This window comes from Thermobia domestica, chromosome 18 (assembly GCF_964235325.1).
Source record: "Thermobia domestica chromosome 18, izTheDome1.hap1.1, whole genome shotgun sequence".
Classification (NCBI taxonomy): domain Eukaryota; kingdom Metazoa; phylum Arthropoda; class Insecta; order Zygentoma; family Lepismatidae; genus Thermobia; species Thermobia domestica.
Window position 1 is genome coordinate 177,393,883 of NC_137471.1, and position 23,047 is coordinate 177,416,929.

The following is a 23,047-nucleotide window of genomic DNA, read 5'->3' on the forward strand; positions in this document are numbered from 1 at the left end:
GCTATCACTTCTGTGGGTTGTATACTATGATCACATGTTCCTTCTTTGCTGGAAGAGTTAAACCTACATTCTATGTAATACATGAGGTATTTAGACCTACATGTTCATATAATGTAATAAAAGGGCCATGCTGGGAATAAGAAAAAGAACATTCCTTGGACAAAACGGAAACTATTGGCATCAGAAATATTTATCTACGGGGCATGCGCAGTAGTATATTTCAGAATAGTTACTGTTTAGTTCAGTAAACGAAGGAAGGGGTATAAAAAAGCAAATATGTCGCGTCAACGAGATGGACCAGAGTTGACCGAGGCGGAAGCAGATGTGTAGTAATACAACAACTTGGTTAAATTGATAATTGGTTCTGTATCCTGTAGTAGATTGTATCACAACTTTACGGGAGAGCAGTGAAAGACTTACTAACTAACGCTGTCATATAGTAAGCTTTAGTAACACGATCATATAGACACAAATGGATGTAGTTGTGAGTACTACAACTTGGATTTAACGAAAGCCGTTTAGATATTCAGTGGTTTTCAGGGTTGTATAAGACACAAAAAGATAAGGCACAATACAATTCTTCATACCTTAGCTTCCAGTAGCTAGATACATGCAATTTCTGGTTTCTGGCCTCCTGCAAAAAAATAAAAATAAATAAATAAATAAATAAAGCCTGACCGTAGCGAAAGGGCGTGAACCTTTTTTAAGCGATAAGTCGGGTCCAATATTTCAATGAAAGAGGATAAGTCCCTGCACACAAATATTTCAGTAAAAGAGGAAAAGTTACTCAAACTTTCTGAATACCTATTTATGGGCGAAATTTGGTTCCCTTGGAACTTTTTAAGAGTTTGAAGGGCCGCCATTTTGAACATTTTCATCTGATTATTCTGGTTAACGAACTCATCAAGATATTTCAACAATTAATGTTTGTGCCAAGTTTCGTCTCAATCCGCTGAAAATTAGGATGGTTATGGCATTCACAAACAGCGTTATATACGTATACAGATAGATAGATAAATAGACACAGAGGGAGAGAGAAAAAGTGTTTTGCTCCCTTCTCGCACCTGTGCTGCGTCAGAACTAAACCGGACCACTTTGCAAAATGTATTGACCAGCCTAACCTAAACACAAGCCTTTTACTTGCTAACGTAGAAACGTGGTCGAGAAGTGTAAGACATGTAGAAATTGTATTTTAATAACCATGAGTATGGATTCGAACCCCTCCAGTTCCATGTTTTTCTTTTTACTTTTTACAGCTACGTTGAAACGTTCAATTTTTATTCTTCACTAATTGCAAATGGCGTTTACATTCAAAATAAGAGGAATTTTGATGGCATTTGTTCGGATATTCTTCTCTTTGGAAATGAAGAAAAGAATAAAAGCAATACGCAAAGACAAAAAGTATTATCAGTACTAAACATTACCAATATTAATTGCCACGAAAGACTAAATACGACCTCTTTTACCATCTCTCATGAGCTGTATGTATTATTAAGAAAAAAATTTTAAAACTACCTTGCCAGAGATTCGAACTGGCGTCCTTTGCATTTGTGAGCCAGCACCTTAACCACTACACCAAGATCAGGACGTGGTGAAAGTTTAGTTGTCGGCGTATTTATTGTATATGTGTTTGATGTTCCCACTTCGACAATTGTTTCTCTTTTTTCTGCGTTTAACAGCTGATTCTGGCTTTCTCTTTCGGTGTTGTACTTTATTTACACTATGCACTATTCGTATTCACAGCTTGTGCCTCTCTGCAATGTCTTATTCAGATTAAACTTTTCTCTTTGCCCCTCTGTAAACATTTGACTGATTTCATTCTCATACTCTCCACGGATGGAGCGCAGGAATGCCAGAATCGAAAAATACGTGTACATTTACTTTCCTGACAGATAATACAAAGAGGAACTGGGACTACAATTCAGTGTGTGGAGAAACAATTCGGCAGCACATTCATCAACTTGTGTAGCACTACAAGTTGGGTCGATGGGTCTCTCATATTTTGACTCCGGGCCAGAAGGCAACGCGGCAGTCGCCTGTGTTTATTTACTCTTTCGGAGCCATTTCTGGACAGGGCGTTAACATGTGATAAAAAGTGTGTTCTATACGAAGCTTCACGGCGTCGTCATCATTGGTTAGTATTCCATGAACCGATTTCAAAACAACCGAAACCAGCATTGTACCAGAAGAAGGTCCTTCTGTGTGTTTGGTGCATCGTGCATCAGGGACTGCTACCAGCTGGTCAGAGTATCAATGCAACTGTGTAATGTCAGCAGTTGAGCTGTGCTCAACAAAAACTCAAAACTCTGGAGCCATCACTTCTGAATTGCAAATGTGTTCTCGTTAACGGGACAACGCTAAGTCCCACGTGACTAGGATGACTCAGGACACCATTTTTCGCCTTGGATGGGAAACAATATTGCAACCACTATATTCACCGCGTATTGCACCGTCCGATTATCATCTGTTCCACTCTTTGGACAATCACATTAGAGGACGCCATTTCAAATCCCTAGTAAAAGTCCAAAATGCACCTGATACTTTCTTCGTTTCACGGCCCACCACGTTCTACCGCGATGGATTCCATGGCCTTCCAGAACGTTTTCAGAAGGTCGTCGATGCTGATGGGGACTATTTTTCATTTTCCATGTTAGGTGACATATCGATGTTCGAAGGTGGTGGGTGAAGAAGCAACAAAACGTTTCTTGTTTACCTTTATATTTAAATTCAAGACCTTGTATACAGAACCTATCAACACAAGATTGATTTTCTTTAAAATTTCACTTAATTTCTTTACGGTTTCCTGACAAATATACTTATTTATTATTCGTGAATAAAAAAAAAACATAATTATTTTATTACACTAGGTAAAAATAAAAGAGAGAGCGAATGAAATCCAAATTGAATAAAAACATTGTTTCTCGCCAAATTTTCCATCCTCTATGTTTTTTAAAACACTTGTTAAAGCATATAAAGATATACTGTACTTACAAATCAGTTTAATACCTTTGTTTTATGGCTGTATTTGTAGTACCTTGTTAAAACGTTTGTCTTCAAACTCTCAAATTTAAATCGCAGTAAATTGTGTAATCTGCTGTCACAAAAAGTATCCTATTTTTCGATCGGTATAAGGAAGAGATAGTATACTATTTTACGATCGGTATGGAAAAACAATATTTCTCCATACTATTTTACCATAAATTATTAATTGTCAATAAACTTTGTTACTTTTAAATGAATGAAGCGAGATAATTTTACTATGATGTTTTAAAAGTTGGTCATTTGGGGGGGCCCGGCCCCGATGGCCCCCCCCTTGGCTACACCCTTGCCTAACCCTAAGTTAACCCAATCCTACTCCATCCTACTTATCTCTACCTGACTCTACCCTACCCTTCTTTAGTATACCCTTTTAAAGCGGTCCTAAAAATTGATGATTTCTAAACTTTTGTAGCTGATTTTTTTTTGTGGAAAACCATGTGGATGGCCAACTTCGGAGTAAATGCCGAAAATAGTACTAGCACGTTGTCGTACCTGCCTCTTAAAGTATTTTAGAAATTTTGTAGTATATGCGCAAAGGTTTTGCAGTAGAATAGTGCCAGTGAGTTCTCCGGATGCCATAGGATACAACTTTTGAAAGAGTAGCACTCAGTTATACCTTCTATTAAGTGTTGTCTCTAAGTCTCAATAGCGCAGTTCGTACTACAAAATATTGCAGCTTTCGATTTTGTTCCGTGATTAATATGGTTTTGACAGATTTACAAAAGTTGTCACATGAGTTTAATATACGAAGTTCACCATTTTAGATTGTTAAATTCGTAGAATAGTAATGCTTTTAGTAATAGTAGCATATAAGATACACGTTTGTTTGGGGATTTATCCCCTTAATTGTCTACAGTAATTTGAGTTGGGTTGATTTTGAGTTTGACATCTTTTTCAGCAGCGAGGCTATGCGAGATGTAGACCTACTGATTAACGTGGAATCCGAACCATATGAGCTACCGCCGGGAATTGAATCTGGGTCTCCCACACCAAAGGCGCATACGATAATCGCTTAGCCACGAAGGAGCTCCGTGTACAGTAATTTGTAATTCGTACTTTACATTATATATAATTTTACTGTTTTTTTTAGTAGTTATTTCGTCGACTTGCACGTGTTAAAATGAATTCAATATAACGATTAGTTATGGTGTTATAACCTTAATCGTTTAATAACTTGGGAATTATGGTGGTATATCGTGTTGCTATTTTTCTTGCAATTTTGTGTATTGTTTATTTATTGTGTTGTTTCACTGGTTCTAGAAATTAAGCCTGTACAATACGTTGAATGCCCGAAATGGGTATTGCTTTGCCTTTGACTATTTGTCGCACTCTAATGAGAATGTTTTGATCACCAGTTAACTTATACCTTGCGATAGAATGTTTTGTTTTGGATGATATTGAGTTAGTGTTTTTAACATGCTTCCCTAGAGATTCATGGGTTTGTACTTTGTCATTGGTTGGTGACATGATGTCCGTGAACGATGTGCGCGGTTTTCTGCTATGGTACTCGTATGAGCCTCTTATTTGTACATAAGTTTTCACAATTGGCGTTCAGAGCAAATATTATTGTGTTGTTGGCTGGAGGAAGATTTCCGAGATTTGCGAATATATTGATTTTGTACGTACTTATTTTTAATGCACGTGTGTAGAGATGGAATATTGAGTTGTTGGTTGTTTCATAATATTTATTAAAAGAAAATAGGTAAAAATTAATGTAGGAACTATTATAAGATTGCGGCACTAAAGCCATGTGCGTTGGCTTTTACTTTACAATTTGGAATTAATTCCTTCCATTTTTATATTTTTTTCTTTCTGCTTTCAATTTTGGTGATTTATTATCAGAAATACAATTATTTCGTCACTATGTTACCATTCATATAACCAATTTCTAAGTTTGATTAATTTAGGAACTATTTCAACGAAGAAAATATACTCCAGAATTATTTCTTTTATTACGGTAGTATATTGGGCAACTTTTATTTTGGCCATTTCATTCATTTTATTGGATTCCCGGTGGGGACACTCGGCCGAAAAAAGTGTTACAGCTTTTTCAGGCCAGCCACCTTGAGTGAGATTTTTCCTGGGTTTCTCTCATTCACATCAGGCAAATTTCGGGATGGTACCTAACACAGGTCCCAGGCCGCCTCCTTCCTTCTTCGTTGGATAGTGTGCTGGCGGAGGGACGCCATCCCTCATATACGTGACGGGCTAAATAGCCTTAGATTCCAAAAGCCCACAAATCTAATTCCTAATTAATTATGATGGTACTACTAGAAATTTATTACGCACTACCTCTGAAAATGATTCAATTTCCGTAACACGCGAACTTTACAGTGCCAAATAATTAATCATGTGCGTTAATTACGGTTCACATTAGTTTATAAGGTTAAATTTCGTACTCTCTTCCACTTTTATCATCTGTGGAATCTTACCGTTGAACTAATATAATCGCTGCATGTTGTAATACATGGAATAGGTATTGTACAAAATCATGACCTTATACAGTATGGGCCTTATGCAGAGTCGTTCTGACGCGTGATTAGTGCCATACTAAAGAGTTTGACTAACATCTTTCCTGCAGTAGTCAGGCCTTTAGTATGACGCTGATCAGACGTCAAAACTACTCTGCATAAGGCGGTATAAGTTTTAACCATATCTTATTGCCAGATTCAAACTCTGATAGATATTGAGCTATGTTGACTTCCCATCACAACACAATTCTAAATTTATCAAAACCTGAAATATGCAACCTATAAGATAATTATAGAAAAGCTAAAGCAAGAATTACCGTATTTCTAGTATACTATAAGGGGCATACAACAGACAATATGAATCTCGAAAGATAAAGTAAGAAATGACAAAAGAGAATTTGGATATTTTGGTTCTGGTTTTGAGAACGTATCTTCTAGGTTCCTTATTTGTATCGAATCTCATGGTGACTTACTATTTCTGGTAGTGCGCGGTAGCGTGGATAATACTTGATGTCATGATAGTATTCTTCATGTGGTCTTGCTTATGATTGGACAATGTGCTTTGCTTCGTTGCTGGAGATGCATTTTGCACGTGTTGTGCTACTTTGTGTGTATTAAATTTGTTTCCTAGCGACACATGTCTAATGTGGTGGATGTTCCTTTATATTGGTTGTCAATATTCGTATTTGTCAATGAAGTAAACACTCTTTTTCACTGGCTATTCGTACTTAGTGGTTAGTGGAGACATTTAACTATGAACCATTCCTCTAATTTTGTCAATCCTATTAGTGGGGAATATTCACAAAATACTGATAACGTTTTATGCCATTCGAAAGGTAATTTGAGCTGTACACATGGTGAAGAAGGAATGGTGAGGCAGTTCGGCTATTATTTATGGAGAAGATCTTGTTCCAGTTATAGTATTGGGGTAGAAATATTTACCAATCATACTGTCAAACTATAATTACCATATTAAAATTTCCGGTATTTGTTTCTAATTTTTTATCATTTTAATATATAGTTGGTTCTGGTCGGGGGTGTGTTCCCTTTCAAGTATATAGTTTTGTGAGATGTTTGTAGTACTTTTAGTCTTTTTTTTTTTAAAAAATTAATTGTTGTTTAGAGGGCTTGCCATTTTCATATATATTATCTAACATGTGTTTCATATTTTTGATTCATTCTCTTTTGTCTTTTTTTTTTTTTTTAATTTTAGCTTTCAGGATTCACATTGTTTGTTGTGTACCCTTTATAGTATACTAGAAACATGGTGATTCTTGCTTTAGCTTTTCTATTATTATTTTATAGGTTGCGTATTTCAAGTTTTGATAAATTTAGAACTGTATTGCGATGGGAAGTCAACATGCTTCAATATCTATCAGCGTTTGAATCTGGCAATGGTTAAAACTTATACTGTATAAAGTCATGATTTTGTGCAATATCTATTCCATGTATTACAACAGGCAGCGATTATGTTAGTCTGTAAACGGGAAGCTTCGCAGATGATAAAAGTGGAAAAGAGTACGAAATTTAACCTTTTAAACTAACGTGAACCGTAATTAACGCACATGATTAATCATCTGGCGCTGTAAAGTTCGCGTGTTAAGAAAATTGAATCATTTCCAGAGGTAGTGCTTAATAAATTTCTGGTAGTACCATCATAATTAATTAGGAATTAGATTTGTGGGCTGTCGGCATCTAAGACTATTTAGCCCGTCACGTATATGAGGGATGAAGTCCCTCGGCGAGCACACTATCCAAGGAAGGGGAAGGAGGCGGCCGAGGACTTGTGTTAGGTACCATCCCGATATTTGCCTGGTGTGAATGAGGGAACCCCAGGAAAAACCTCACTCAAGGTGGCTGGCCTGGAAAAAGCTGTTAGACTTTTATCGACCGTGTGTTCCCACCGGGAATCGAACCCGGGACCGCTAGCGCTATAATCATAATGAATAAGTACAATATCAAAGAGGAAAGTTGATTTGATAACTGAAATGTACAAATGAAAAGAAAGAAAGGAGAGAGAAATATGAGTTCACATAATTCTGACCCAGTATCACATATTGTTCCGTTAAAATTAAATGTCGCTTCAAGTCTAGTACCCCTTATCACCCGTTATTATAATTTAAAAAGCAAAAGCTAACTGAATTATAAATAATTGAGTTCGGGTTTGTAATTAGCATTCTGATATACAACTAGCACTCACACCTTTTTATTCTTGAAGGCGATGCCGTTTAAGTTACGAATTCGTAAATTGAGTACTGTTATGGATATTAGCCAATTGTATTGGTGAAGGTGTATTAGAATGTTCACATTATATTTGAAGTAATCATATAAGGATATTATTTAATAATGTTTTCAGGTTTAGCTCTAACGTCTACAATCGGCGATAAATTAACTTGGGAAAGGTTATGTTCATAATATTACGGCCAGTTTTATTGTACATTTGTGCATGTTAGTTCGAACAATTCACTACTATTCTGAACAAGGAATTCGATTTGATCTACTAGAACAAGAAAATGGTATGTAACATATGCATATCAGATTCATTGTTCCTTCTAAAAAGGAGAGTTGAAAAATTGAATTACCTACTCTGAAAAAAAAAAAAAAAACACTTAAAAGTCTTGTACGAGTTCTTTCCTGCTGCTTTCACTGAGTGTATTTAAAATACTGAACTAGTGACTTCTTTCTCTTTTTTCATAGATGGAAGCGGACATGGAGAATTCGGTTAATACGATCAATAAAACGATCAATACACGGTTAAGACTAAAAAAGGAAATTGTCCCCCATATTTTTGACTGTCAACCAAATAGAAGTTCCCACAATAAGAGGCAAAGGATGGCGCCTATAAGAAGAGCAAGAAAGAAACTTGTCAGCTATTTAATTAGTGTGGCAAATGCAACTGGTAAATTCTGTTTCGTGTTTTAATCTGTTGTAACTTCTGTTGTGCTTGCAGAACGCATTTTAAAAGGTAAAGTAGAGTATCAAGAGGATTTCTAACAGTATTCAATTTACTGTTCGAACATCCGTTTTTATATAGGCCAAGAGTCGCAAACATAGTGTATTAAGAAGAATTTATATTAATTCTTATATAAGTTCTCGAACTGCGTAGTACAGATCCATAGGTTTTAACAACACCTGTGGAACGTATTTTGTTAATTTTTTGAAGTTTATAACTATCATTTTTGCTTTGGAGAAATTTTGAAACTCAAAAGTGCTGTAAGTGATCACCTCTTGATGTTAATTAATATAATTTTGACATCTTACAGCAAATATATTTGAATTCATACTTACAGAGTAATTGGTGATATAAATTCAGTATTTTCTTACATTTATCTCGTATAATTAGACAAACTCTGCACACATAATCCTCTTGTCAAAACAGGGATGTTTACCTAACACTTTACTGGTGGACACTTTCTTACAGAGCTACGGGTACATAAGAGTTGAGGGACATCAAGAATATTACTAAGCAATTAATCAAAATGAAACTGTCTGAAAGTTGTCGAAAGTTGCATGTAGAAAATTAAAGAACGGCTAATTTTACAGTCGAGCCTAAATCGAACAAAGTCGCACGTGCACAGCATTAGCTTTCGACAGACGGCAAGTAGTTTGAGCCGGATTTTCGGTCATATGGGGGGGGGGGGGGCGGTGGCTCAGTGGTAGAGCGTTCACCTCCGGTGCTTGGGGTCCCTGGTTCGATCCCAGCTCGCGCCGCGTGAACTTTGTGGTGGACAAACATCGTGCTCGTGGGTTTTCTCGGGGTTCTCCCGTTTCCTCCCACTTTCTTCATTCCACCATTTCACTCATCTCTCATTATCACCGTCTCCTTTAGTCTAACCGGCATAACCGTGGGACGTAAAACTTAAAGATTTCATTTCATTTTTTTTTCGGTCATATGGAACGAATATTACTGCAATTATGGGAGTTTTGTTAGCTTCGCATTTCTGCCTCGAAATTCGAACTCTCAGTACTATTGACAACTGTGTTATTGTAGCCAAATTGTGCCGTTTCTTTTCCTAATGGATGAAAGCTCGTTCGTGTAGCTTTAGATTTTCTTTTAAATGTTCTTAAAGCAGTATTTTCAATTAAAATTTAATACTTCAGAATTGTTTTCCTCTGTGACGAATTTACACATTGTGAAAGTGTATTAGGAAAATTCAATGCATACTACAGTTCAGTTTTCAATTGTGCGCGATAAGATGCTTTTTGACTTGTACCTACAATAGCTACTCATATGTGTATAAACTAATATTTAAAAATAACCTTTTCTGAGATAGACTATGAAGTTCGTGCTTAAATTCAATTTCGACGTAGGACATAAACTAATAATTGACATTTTTGTAATTGAAATATAGTATTGGACTTTTTGAAAAATTAATTACTACTTAATTGCAAAAATCGAATGGCGTTGGAATTACCTTACTATATCTTACTGTTCCACGGATATAGGTAATTTAGTAAACAGCTCCCGCAAGCGATTTTCACTGTCTTCCCCAAGCAGTGCTTCTGCTGGGAAGAGAACAAAGTCGATTTTTTTAAAAAAATAATTTACTAGGTATCCCAACAACAATCAAAAGTCAAACTGCATTTCATTTTGAATGCTTGCTCAACTCTTTTCAGGTGTTGGACAAGTAAAGCTCAAAGCTGCTCGTACTCGACCTTTGATTGAAATGAAATGAAATCTTTGAGTTTTACGTCCCACGGTTATGCCGGTTAGGCTAAAGGAGACGGTGATTATGAGAGATGAGTGAAATGGTGGAATGAAAGAAGTGGGAGGAAACGGGAGAACCCCGAGAAAACCCACGAGCACGGTGACCTTTGATTGAGAGATGTAAAACATGAAAAGTACAAATAATGACCAAATACCACAGATAACAAAGTGATATTTCTTTATCATGGCTAAATTCACTTATTTACATTTATAATAGTAGTGCCAGTGGTAGGAAAGAGAAGGAGGATATACCTGGACAGAAAGACTGATAAGAAGCAATTATTCAAAGTTTGGAACTGTAGCTGAACAGTAATTTATCCTTGGACTACATACGCGAGTTCTCTACCTTTCAATACCACCTATTGTGCTGGAGAACCACAATTACTTCATTTTCTATGACTAAATTTAATTTTAAAATTTGGACGATACAGTCTAAATTTATGTAAGGATCGTTGTGAATTTTTCCTCAAAGTAAGAAAAAATCCAAATAGCAACATCCAACAAATAGATACAAGACATCCCTAAATGTTAGTACGAACCAAACTTTAAAAGACTCCATGGGTCTAATAGAATTAAATCAGAGATTATAAATAGAATAAACTGAAGAAATGCGATGAGCAGATATAAGACACACAGGACTAAGTATTTACTTGCAAACAACATACACAAATTATTGTGAATTTAATTATTAATCGAATATTGAAGACACCACAGACCAAGCAGGCATACCTTAAAATGAGATAGATCCATTTTAAGTTTTTACCTCTCTAAAATAAAGCATTGATTACATTTTTAGATTACACCATAGGACAGACATAGAAGTCCATAAACAAGATTTACGAATTCACACGTAGTTAACCATTCAAGATAACGAGTACTTGGAGGAGGTCCAACCACTATAAATTCCTGCGTGAATAAACGAAAATTACAATCCTTGGCTATATGTGTTTTCAAAATCGCGCCAATATTCGGCTGAGAAACGAATCTTAAGCCCTGCGAAGAAATTGTAAAAATTTAGAAATTTACATTTTGCGACAAAGTATAAGATTGTCGAACTTTGGAAAATTCACAACACGCCCCGAACAAGGTTAATTCATGAAAAGAAAAAGAATTCTCTGGTTTTGTGGGCCAAAATAAAATGTCAGCGTTCGGAAATTCGAAATTGCACGTTAGCGTTGTTCAAATGTACTATTGAGATCTGCTCAGTGTTATTAAATTTAACGTTAATATGTGGAATTGTCAGTAATTTTGTTCTTACTGAATGTGGGTTTACTGTGACTATGTGAGTCTTTGATCGAAAACTTAGTTTTATCAATATTAGCATAAGAAAAATCCTTAAACAAAACAGTGTTCTGTAAGTTGTAATATATGGCGAAGTATTGGAAACAGTTGATGGCATTAAGTGGATGGTGTATTTGAAGTTGGATTAGATAGTTAAGAAGTTTTTGAATTTTAAAATATACTATAATATTGTGTACTAAAATCCATTGACAGTACCTGAGTGATAATTAACTGATTTTTGTTTTAGGTGAGCGAACAATGTCAAGTGAAGATGGAATCACCAGCGAAGAAGATCCTTTGGAAGGGAAGGGATGGATGTATTCCATGATAACGGAGAGCAAAGAACTGACATTGAAAGAAGAGCCTCTATTTGAAAACGAAATGATAACTTCTGTCCCTGTTGTAAAGTTAGAAACTGATATTGTTAAATCAGAATATGAAACTAAAGTTGATACTGCGTGTGGTATGGAAATGGTAAACTTGGACGAAACTAAGGACAAATGTGTGATGTTCTCAATTGCTGTAAAAGGAAATACAATAGAAACAATAAGTAGGAATGAGGAAAGCTAGAACCGGTATGTGTTTTATTTAGACATTATTAATTATAGTATGATATACAGATGGTGATCAGAAAAATGGAAACACCTGAACAAAATTGCAACTTACCAGATTAATTTGGTGTCGGGCCACCTTTCACCTTCAGAACAGCCTTGATGCGACGTGGGATGGAGGCATAGAGGTCGTGAATGGTAGCAAGTGGAATTTTACACCATTCCTCGTGCAGGGCATCAGCCAGTTCTGTGAGAGAGGATGGAGGTGGAAATCGTCGCCGGAGTCGTGTTTCGAAGGACCACAGATGTTCAATTATGTTGAGATCTGGGGATTGGGCGGGCCAGGGGAGGTGTTGAACTTCATTCCGATGTTCCTCAAACCACGCTGCAACAACGTCAGCTGTGTGAATGGGTGCATTATCATCCTGGAAGATGGCGTCATTGTCCGGGAACAGCATACGGACCATAGGATTCAAGTGGTCTCCTAAAATCGCGACATAATCGTTGGCAGTGATTTGTCCGGTAAGTGTGACCACAGGACCCAATGAAAACCATGATATGGCGGCCCACAGCATCACTGAGCCGCCGCCATGTTTAACAGTTGGGCGGAGACACTGCAGATCATAAGCTTCTTTGGGCGTTCTCCACACATAAACACGGCCCGTGGTTGAGAATAGGGTGAAGGATGACTCATCCGACCATATCACACGTTTCCAGTCCTCAACGGTCCAAGTTGCATGGTCGCGGCACCATTTGCGGCGTGCGAAAGCGTTATGGTCCCTGATGAGCGGTTTGGCCCGTGCAACACGACCCCGTAAGTTCATGTCATGTAATTCACGGCGGACTGTGATTGTCGAAACAGGGTGGGGGAGGTGCTGATTGAGTTCCTCCGTCACTTGCTCCGCAGTGGCACGACGGTTCTGCGTGACAATGCGCTTTAATACCCGGCGTGACCTGTCACTCATGATTTTTTCCGCCCACTGTTCCGCTTCCCCGATGTGGTTTTCCCGTGTGTTGTGTAGGCCGTCATCACCTTAGACACTGTCCCACGCGACACACCTAACACAGTAGCCACTGCTGTCACACTCACTCCACATATCCGCGCACCAACAATTTGGCCTCTTTGAAAATTTGAGAGGTCTCCCATTTTACACTACCTCCGTCTGCTGCAGCCACTGGACACTGCTATTCCACTGCGCCTGACGTAGTATGTAGACCGACCTAACACACCACCACCAGCGGTCCGGTGCTGCGGGCGCCACGACACCACTGCCAACCCATACATCTGACGTGTTGCCAACTACAGGTGTTTCCATTTTTCTGATCATCTGTATATTTCTAGGTGAGACCATATAACTGATAAACTAACGGTATCATATTTGTGTTGTTTCAACTGGCCTTTGGCTAGCTGGGGCTTTCCCTTTCGATCCTCGTAGCTTTTCTCGGCCTACGGCCTCACATATCTCGAATCCGTAACACATCTCTAATTTTAAGGGATTTCGAGTTAAGGCCATCTTATTATAGCACTTGCAATCCAAAACCTTTTTCTTCCCGCTTTTTTTCCTTTTCAATGAAACATCAAGAAGCATTTTCAATTAACATGTCTCTAATTTTAGGGGAGTTCGAAATATGAGCATCTTTTTTAACAACTGCAAAACCAACCCTTTTTACTACTCCCTTTTTCTTTTCCTTCTAAGAAAAAAATAAAAAATCTTGTAACCGCCTGGGAATCGTGTCGCTGTTCGTGGTTCGTTGTCCTACCAATAAGTATTCTCCTAAGACCTGAACTTACCTGGGTAGGACGATGAAGGACCTCTCCAAGAAAGAGTTAGAAATTGTTTCCAAATCGCTCGTCGCTCTCAATGATGAGATGAGCATTAGGCGCCGAGAGGTTCGGATGTCTCGTCCCGTAAACCTCACGGACGATCAGACGGTCATCCAGACCACAATGCGCACAAACATCATTCACACAAACAACGAATACACACTGGATTAAATAACACTATCCTTATTTATTAGAATACTATTATATTTAAAAAAAATAAAATAGCGAAGAGAAATAAACACAACACTCAACACAAAATATGTATAATAATCTTCATTACTAAAATCACACTTTGCCCTTTTAATGCACTGTAGCCCTTATATATAGGAGATTATGTCTGAAATTTCACTATGAATACTTCTCTCACACCATTGACGCACTTGGGGAATTAGCACTGGGGGAAAAGTTGCCGGAATAATCCCACGTAGAAATCCAGCTGCTGCGACAAACAATCCTGAGGAGTTAAGATGAGTCTTCAGTGAAATATGACAGTCTTCAAAGTGGAATGCTGATGTTGGAGGGCGCGTTTATAACTGACAGGTACGCACAAGGTATGTAAACTTGGGACTTCACTAGTTGGGGCTAGCCGTAAGAAAACGTCCTTCGGCGGCTAATAGCTTGTGCCCCTTAACATGTAGTCATAATTAATTCCCGACGCAATGTTCGTGGTGGCTACACACAATTCCGGAGTCAATCTCCCCAAGCTCAAAAGTTCTAGATACGAGCTGCAATGGTTGACTGAAGAGTGTTGGCAGTTCATTCCAAAACTACTCAGTTAAAGCATCTGTATGCACATGCAAAGAGAATACGAAAAATAATTTTTGTTAGTTTTAGTCAAGTGGCCACGATGCACGAGACATTGCGATAACTCGGGCGTGAGAGAGTACATATAAGGAACTAAAAAAGCTATGAAGTTGGCGTCTCTCTGGTGTATGAAGATCTGGTAGCTAATATTTCCATAAATGATTAAAGAAAGCACTTAATTCAGTTCCAAATAACTGCAAAATATATACTGTGCATATAATAAGTCAGGGACAAACACTGAGAAGGTTCGTCGTTCACTGAAATGTTCTCATTAAAAAGCAATGTTTTAAATATATATATGAAAGAACAATGGGAGACTTCTTTGTCCAGTTGTGTGGGAAGGAAGCAATTCCCACCGAAGAAAGAAATTATTTGCGTCGCAAAATAAAGTATAAATCGAAAATAATAATCACTGTCTTTACGAAATATACAGAGCGTCCACAAATAATACTTCTATAATCTAGTAGCGGTTATATTATCTGTAGTACTCTTAAATTATTCTAAATTAAAAGTCTCCTAAATACAAATTTCCAGCCTCCAACTTCAAGTAATTTTGAGATATGAACATCTTATTTTAACAACTGCAACTTCGATTCTTCTATGTGTGCTTTTCCTCCCTTGTAGGAAAAAAAATATAAAAAAGGCGCTGTAACATGTCTTTAATTGTTTCAATCCTTAAAAAGAGGGTTTTTAAACGCAGAAAACTCTTTAGGATTGGAATAGTTTGCACTTATTTTATTGGATTTATATAACGTAACACTTAGTTCAAACCCAATATCTCATATCCAAGTAGACTGAAAGACACGAACAGAAATCATTGGGCTTGGCTTGGTTAATATTTTATTTTTGAAAAAAAAAGTAAAAACCTACATTAAGTGTTTTCGTATAAACCTGATGTTTGTAGGTTAAGTTCAAAATCTAAATACTAAATTTCGTATCTCTAACCTTAAAGAATTTCGAGATATGGGCATCCAATTATAGTCCTTCCCTTCTACCAATGGGGATATGCCTACCGGGATATCGAGAGAATCCTGGTACGCCCACTGCCAATAATAAATTAATGAGACCCAGTGGTAGAATCATATTGTACTTAAGGTGGATCACTAGGTGTTCTCGGTGCTATGCTAAACGCTGCTTGAATAGTGCGCCATTGCCAGATAGTGTCGAGTGTTTACTGATGCCAGACAATAAAGGGAGTAATCATGAAATTCTGCTTAGATACTTACTGGAGAACTTAATTTTCGCCCCTTACCGCGATTCCGCTTCTCGAACTGCAACGCTAGAATCCAGGAATTTTCTTATTGTGACTACTACAGTAAACGTACAACTTTGGCAACAACGCATTATGACGTTCTGCGAAAGCTTCGTCTCAAAATCTATTTCCTTAATTGTAAATTAATATTTAAATAAAATGTTAAACATAACACAGAAAAACAGTCAAACAATATATCTGTCTTATAATGAGATCGTTATTTTAAAATACTTTACATATAGAAATAAACATTTAATAAAACTGAGCAATTCGAGTAAGATCTAACAATAAGTCCCATCTTGTGTGCTCATTGTAAAACGAATCGAATATTTTATTTTATTTGTTATCTTTTTCGGCATCAGAATACACAGCCAAATGAATCAGTGTCTTGTGTTGTAGCTGAAACATAACTCTATCTTATAGTACAATATTTATAATATGTAACGTTTCATTGCTTAGTAGTTAAGGGAATGAGCTAAAATATGTTCAGATTTCCATGTGAGCTAAAATATGTGGTGATCCACCTTAATTTCCATGTTTCATTTGGTATGACAACTTCCGACAGAATTAACAATTGATCATTCATCATTACAATTCTTTCTGAATGCCAAGGCCCTTGGAATGAATTCTAATACTCAGCAGTCTTGAAGTGTTTCATGAATGTTGTAATTTCAGGATGTACGAAAAGAAAAAAGTAATTCAGAAAAATGTACTTCAGTAGGTAACGTTTGTGTGCTACACGAAAATATTTCAAACCTAAATAATTAATCACATCTGAAATTGATCGGTACATTTTTAAAGCTTTTTTATGCATAACACATCTTAGTACTTAAAATTGCAGCTTGTTTTGTATGAGATCAGGGACATAGTTACAGGAGGCAGGTAGGATATTTCCTTCCCTCCCTGCCTCGGAAATTCCTGTAACGATAAAAAATGGAGAGAAAAATGGAAGAACGTAGAAAAGAGAAAACTCCAAGCAATTAGAGAATAATGATTATGTTAGATGTGAATATCCTTCGATACTTTAAAATCCTGCCATTGGACTCATTCGACAGAAGGCAATGGCAAAACACTGTTTGTGTTCACCTTGCGTAGGGACTGCAGAGTCAAAAGAGTCCCCTTTCTGAATATGGGACTAATCATCATCATCATAGCTTCAAAATCAATTGAATAAATAAAACAATAACCACTTTCGCAGTTGTTCAGGAGCGGATGAAACTACCTGGGCACGACATTTTGGCGCCCATAAAAATACTAGGCCACTGGCTATTACTTCACAACATTTGTATACTACAGAATTTTGCAGTATAATTGTCTGAAACATTGGAACCATGTTGGGACATTGTTCAATCCGAAAAATGTATGGGCGAACGTTGAGGAAAAATTTTTATGTAAAAACACGTTGTTGCATATATATTTTAGTACTGCCTTCCCTGCCATCATAGCAATTGTAATGTTTATGTTCTTATTACAGATTTGTAAAACAATGCAAACATTGCTTATTCCTAATTAAGACGTTAATGGAAGAATATATGAAAACATTAATAGTGCGGATTTTAGTAATTGATATTGAGAAGCGTTTATAAGCATTTCACGTAACAAACCTTAATATGAGCTTGTTTCAAGTTGCTATGAACGAAGGTACATCGACCTATGCTTCAGAAGAGAAAACAGATTATACATCGTATTATCGAAGTAATGATACTTATTGGCAAAAGAAGTTTGAATTATAGAAGCTAAGACAATGAGGCAGTTTACACTTCAGAATGAAGAAATTGATGACGGAGTCTTCTTGGAAATAATTATCCTGTTGAGTAAATTCGACCCATTATTGAAAACTTAGACAAAGTAATTGTTAAAAGCGAAAAGAGTCACAACTGCAACAGCAAATAAGGAGGCGGAACAATAACAATGCTGTTGAAAACAACTGTAAAAACACATTTTGGACGTATTAACAAGCTAATTAAAGATGCCATAACAGGTGAAGTAAACCATTCAGGAATGTTTTCTCTACAGTAAGATACAATATAAGATATTTCAGTGTCTGACCAATGTTCGATTGTTTTGCGCTGCGTTGGAGATCAAGGAATTAAAGAGATCTTGATTGCCAATGTGAAATGCCAGTCCGCCACTGGACAATATTTAATATTCTATTGTTGGTTGATGGTGGGTGCCGACGATCTCCTATTGTATTTGTTTGTACCACTTTAACAATAAGGATTTTGGAAACCATTTTCTGGTCCAATTTGTAATTAATACTGTATTTCCTTGTTGAGATCTTCAGAGAGGTCTGAAAGTAAAAGACCTCTCCTAAAAAGTTTTTCCAAACATTTAATTTCTTTTATTCATTACAGAAATCACCACGTGCACATGTATTGAATAAAATTGTAGCGATTTTCGATTTGCATTGAAGGTTAGAATGCTTTCAGTTAAAGTTACATTGTTGTCTCCAGGCGATAGCTATACTTTACGTACGAAAGGTATCTTTCGATATATACCCAATAGTGTACACTTTGTCCACAATTTTTCAGAATGTTTATTAGATATAGAGAAATCATACATATGATTGGAAACCGTCTATCGTAATTATTCAAATTCATCCAGTTTCGTCGAAAACTTAAAGAAAAATTAGTTTCCCTATATTAGTGTCTAAACATCTCACAAAACAGCTTTAGTGAATTGATTCGTTATTGTAAATTTTGCTAATGATCTTGATTGTAAAATATTCTCACGGTCTTAATTCTGAAAAAGCAATACAAATGAGTCCATTTAAAATTTCTGTATTTGTGATATTAACATTATTTTATAGGTATGTATTTGTGTGTTTCAATACAATATAGTTGAACTACGCGACAAAGTTATCGTCGAGGAAAAGGTGTAAGGATATGTATTTAGTTGATTGTAGACCTAAAGAGGGGCATATTTTAGAATTTGTAATAAGCTTAGATGCGAAACTAAACCAATTTTTCCATATTTCTAAATATCTTAAAGTTCCTCCTTACTATAGAGATAAAAAGTAATATATCGGATTAGTTAAGTTGTATTAAACATCCTTGTGCAAGCTGTCTCGTGTATATTCATGGCAAGGATAATAATTATTATATGTTATATTTGCATTCATAAATATAGCTAAATTTTTTTTTTTGTTTCAGAGATGAATTAGTGAATCACTTTGTCTACACATATGAGCCTTGAAGATGGAAATAAGCTCCTTCGTGGCTAATCGGTTAGCGTACGCACCTTTGGCGTCAGAGACCCGGGTTCGATACCGGACGGGAGATTTCATGTGGTTCAGATTTCACGTTGATCAGTAGGTTTCGTCTCATATAGTCTCGCTGCAGAAAGAAACGTTCAACTGAAAATCAACTCAACTGAACTTGAAGATGGAAGCCTTGAGCGTGTGTCATTGCTTTGGAGAATGTTTAAAATAATGTTGTCAGAAATGTTCAAAATATGACAACTTAATTGGTGGTAAAGATGTTTTAAGAAGAATAGATCATGTACTCTTTAAAATAATGTACAGAAATGTCTGAAGATTAATAAATGTTTGGGATGCTATATTAATGTAACGAATATTGTGCCATTTACAATTGAACTCAACAATTCAAAGGCTTCACAAAGTAAGGTTATTTTAATTTACTCAGGAGAGAGAAAGAATGCTATAAAGCGTTTACATTGAAAACGGATTTGAAATCATAAAACGTGGAAACCCTATTGTTATTGTGAATGAACTTAAAGAATCCTCAAAATACGCATGCTAAATGATGTTACTGAAATGCTCGTAAGAAACCATGCTGTTTAACAAAACAAAAGTATTAGAAAGGTTCGAATTTACTCCAAAAAATGAGTCATATTCTTTTAATGAAACTAATAAGGAATGTTTTTACAAAATAAAATGATAAATCCAAACAGAAAAAATTCGTAAAACGAAGCTCAATTTTATGCTTATAAAACACCTGCTCGTACATTAAGATCATTTCTCTTGAGAGAAACGCAAAAAGGTATTCTACATTCTATATAACGTTCTTTCTGGGTAAAAAAATATTTCAATAGTTCTTTAGAAAACACATTTTAGTTCACACAAGAGAATATATCATACTAAGGATGCGACAGAGAATTTAGACCTATATATATTGTACAAATAATCTTGATTTGACTTGAGATCAAATTAAGAACGGTTTAACGGTGATTGGCACAAGAATTTATCAAGACTTGTATAAACTGATAAGGCAATATATTTAGCATTTTGTAGCAGTATTTCTTCATTCGTTAAAAACGTTTTTTGAATGGTTTTGAAGTATGTGCAGCTCGAAAGAAAAAATGAAATAAAGTCTTGATAAGAAGTGAATGCAATGGTGGAATGAATAAAGAGAAAAGAAACGGGAGAACCCCGAGAAAACTAACGTATACGGTGCTTGTCCACCACAAAGCTGACGTGACAAGAGATGGGATTGAACCAGTTTAAAAGAACGATAAGATGTTATGGCAGTTTAGAGAGTTCGTGATATCAGGCTCATGCAAATTTCGCCATGCCCTCCTTAGCAACTAAGATCAATGGTGATTGATCTGAACAGCAAATTAGCCACACAAGCAGAATGAACTACGAGTTTAACGATCAGTTATCAAACTTGCTATCACCAGAGCTGCAGTTCATTAACGTCTAGAATATACATTACACATACTTTAAAATATTCACGAGAACCACAAATGAATTAGTACTGCTAAAGTAATCCATATATGATCGGCTTACTCAAGTCGTGTTAGGTTTCTGTCCCAATTGCTGCATATATTTATTTTATTAGAGTACTAATCACGAGTACATCAAAGATTATTTGTATAGTGTGAGTAAATATGTGATATCAAACAATACATTCTTACTTCTGGTAAAACATTGCTTCAGAAAGTAAGGTGAAGATACAGAAACTAAACGGCATAACCTTCAACGGTGTGCCATTTAATTTTTCCTTAGAAAGTATTAACACTCAAATCAGAAAGGCAGTGGTCAACCAAGAGAAAAGGCTGGATTTACAAGTGTTACAGCACAGTAGATTATATAGATGTAGTGAGGAAACTGATGAAGAGGTCATGCGAGTATGAATTACATTTATATGCATTCTTATACCTTAACTGAAAGATTTCATTTCATTTTGCACCCTTATGCGTTCATGGACTTTGAAAAAGCTTTCGATTCAGTGAAGGCACAAACTGTTAAATCAAGTAATGTCAAAGACACGTATTTATAAGTTACATATAATACTAGAAACAATACTATACACATATCCAACTGTTTGGCTATGCCAAGAACGTAAGAATAGAGAAAGATGTACGACAGAGTGATACTATTTCTCTGGTGCTCTTCACAAACGTGCTTGAGTATGTGTTTCCGTCTCTGAAGTAAAAAAAGTAAAGAATAAATCTAAATGTGACCATTTCCTTTCTCGTGATGCTCTCGTTCTGTTCGCAAATAACAACTAAGAATATCAAGATATGATAGAAACGAAAGCAGATCATGCTGAAAATGAATATGAGAAGTCTAGGGTGATGTTCAACAACTTCAAAGGAAATGAAGGATTGTAGTAAGAAAAACAGACAAAGCGAATACCTATGTTGATACTCATGGATGCCAACATAACTGAGGAATTAGCACAAGTATTAAATTTGTTTAAAGTACATTCAGAAGAAACAGGTGGACATTCGAATGTCAAATGGCATTGGGTGTACGGTGGGGTCACTCGGTCGAAAAAGTTTAAAAAGCTGTTTTAGGCGAGCCATCCTGAATGAGATTTTCCTCATTCACAGCAGGCAAATGCCGAGGTGGTACTTATAGGTCCCAGGCCGCTTCCTTCTTTCCCCCATGCTTTCTTCCTTCCCTTTTCCAGGATAGTGTGCTTGTCAAGGGACGTTATCCCTCATACGTGACGGGATAAATGGCCATAGATGCCGAAAGCCCAGAAATGTTATCCCCTTCGCCATTGTGGTTAAAGCACAAAATTTTAAATAACTATATTTGTTTTGACATATAGATAGGAGTTATGGACATTAGTATAATATGAGATTCACTATACTAGACTTTACAAGGAAGTATGAAGAGGTATATATGAGATGTCAAGCATATGTATATATATATGAAGGAATTACATGAATCGCAAACATGACAGAAATGAGATATTGTCATAGAAATAAAGGCATTGAAGTGGGAATGGACGATATATCGCAGAACGAAATGACGGATCGACAGACAAAAGTAATTTTTGATTGGATACCAAAGGAGAAGAAACAACCTAGAAAACATCCTCGTGCAAGGTGGTCTGAGAAAATCAAGAAACACTGCGAAGTAACTTAGAATTCCCCAAGATAAGTGATTATGAAGAAGGGTTGGAAGGATTTTGAACCAGTAGAGGACTGACTATGATGTTGATGATGACAGTTTTCAATCATTTGCTTCTAGGGAATGTTGGAACACATTCAGGTAATTTCTGACACTAGAGGCTTAAGACAAAAAGATTAGCCAAAAATTGAAAATAAAACGAAATTTAGGTTCCAAATCGCTTCAAAAGTACTCTTGTCGTCGATTTCATTAATACACAAATGAGTGTACGTGCATTTCCTCTGGGTAGCCCCAAACAAATTAGGAAATTCCTTGGATATTCTAACCAAAGTAAAGGCATGAACGCAAAGAGCGTCTTCAATTGTGACAACACCATATGAGATCCAAGTTCTGGGTGGAGATGCCTCCAGATTCAGTAGACTTCGACACATATAGGTGATAGAATTTTCACTACGCTTTAATCATTTTATTCCCAAGTTTCGAAAGTACAAATTTTACAGATGGGTGAACCCCTGCCATGTTTCGAAACAAGGGTTGAACGAGAAAGTGAATCCCGTATTTACTGGGGTTCTCGTCTGAAGCATCCAGTTGGTAGGTAGACACCTTACAAAGTAACACCGTTGTCCTATTCTACGAAAATTACAATGAGAACAAACAGTAATCAAGTTAATATTCGGAGGTACAAATCATAATATAATTTTCAAATTAGAAATCTTTCTCTCTCTCTCTCTCACACACACACACACACATATATATATATATATATACTTGTAGAGGAATTAATCTTG

General features: G+C 36.4%; 1 protein-coding gene across 1 annotated transcript in view; it reads left to right on the top strand.

The window, feature by feature from the left end:
* The window catches only part of LOC145676049 (uncharacterized), a 32,386-nt gene extending 11,692 nt beyond the window's left edge, over nt 1-20,694 (top strand). The window contains exons 2-4 of the mRNA XM_081746903.1: nt 8,208-8,409; nt 11,747-12,074; nt 19,084-20,694. Of these exons, the coding sequence (XP_081603029.1) occupies nt 8,208-8,409; nt 11,747-12,069 (525 nt within the window). The 3' untranslated portion in view covers nt 12,070-12,074; nt 19,084-20,694. The remainder of the gene's footprint in view (nt 1-8,207; nt 8,410-11,746; nt 12,075-19,083) is intronic.
* The last annotated feature ends 2,353 nt before the right edge of the window (nt 20,695-23,047 follow it).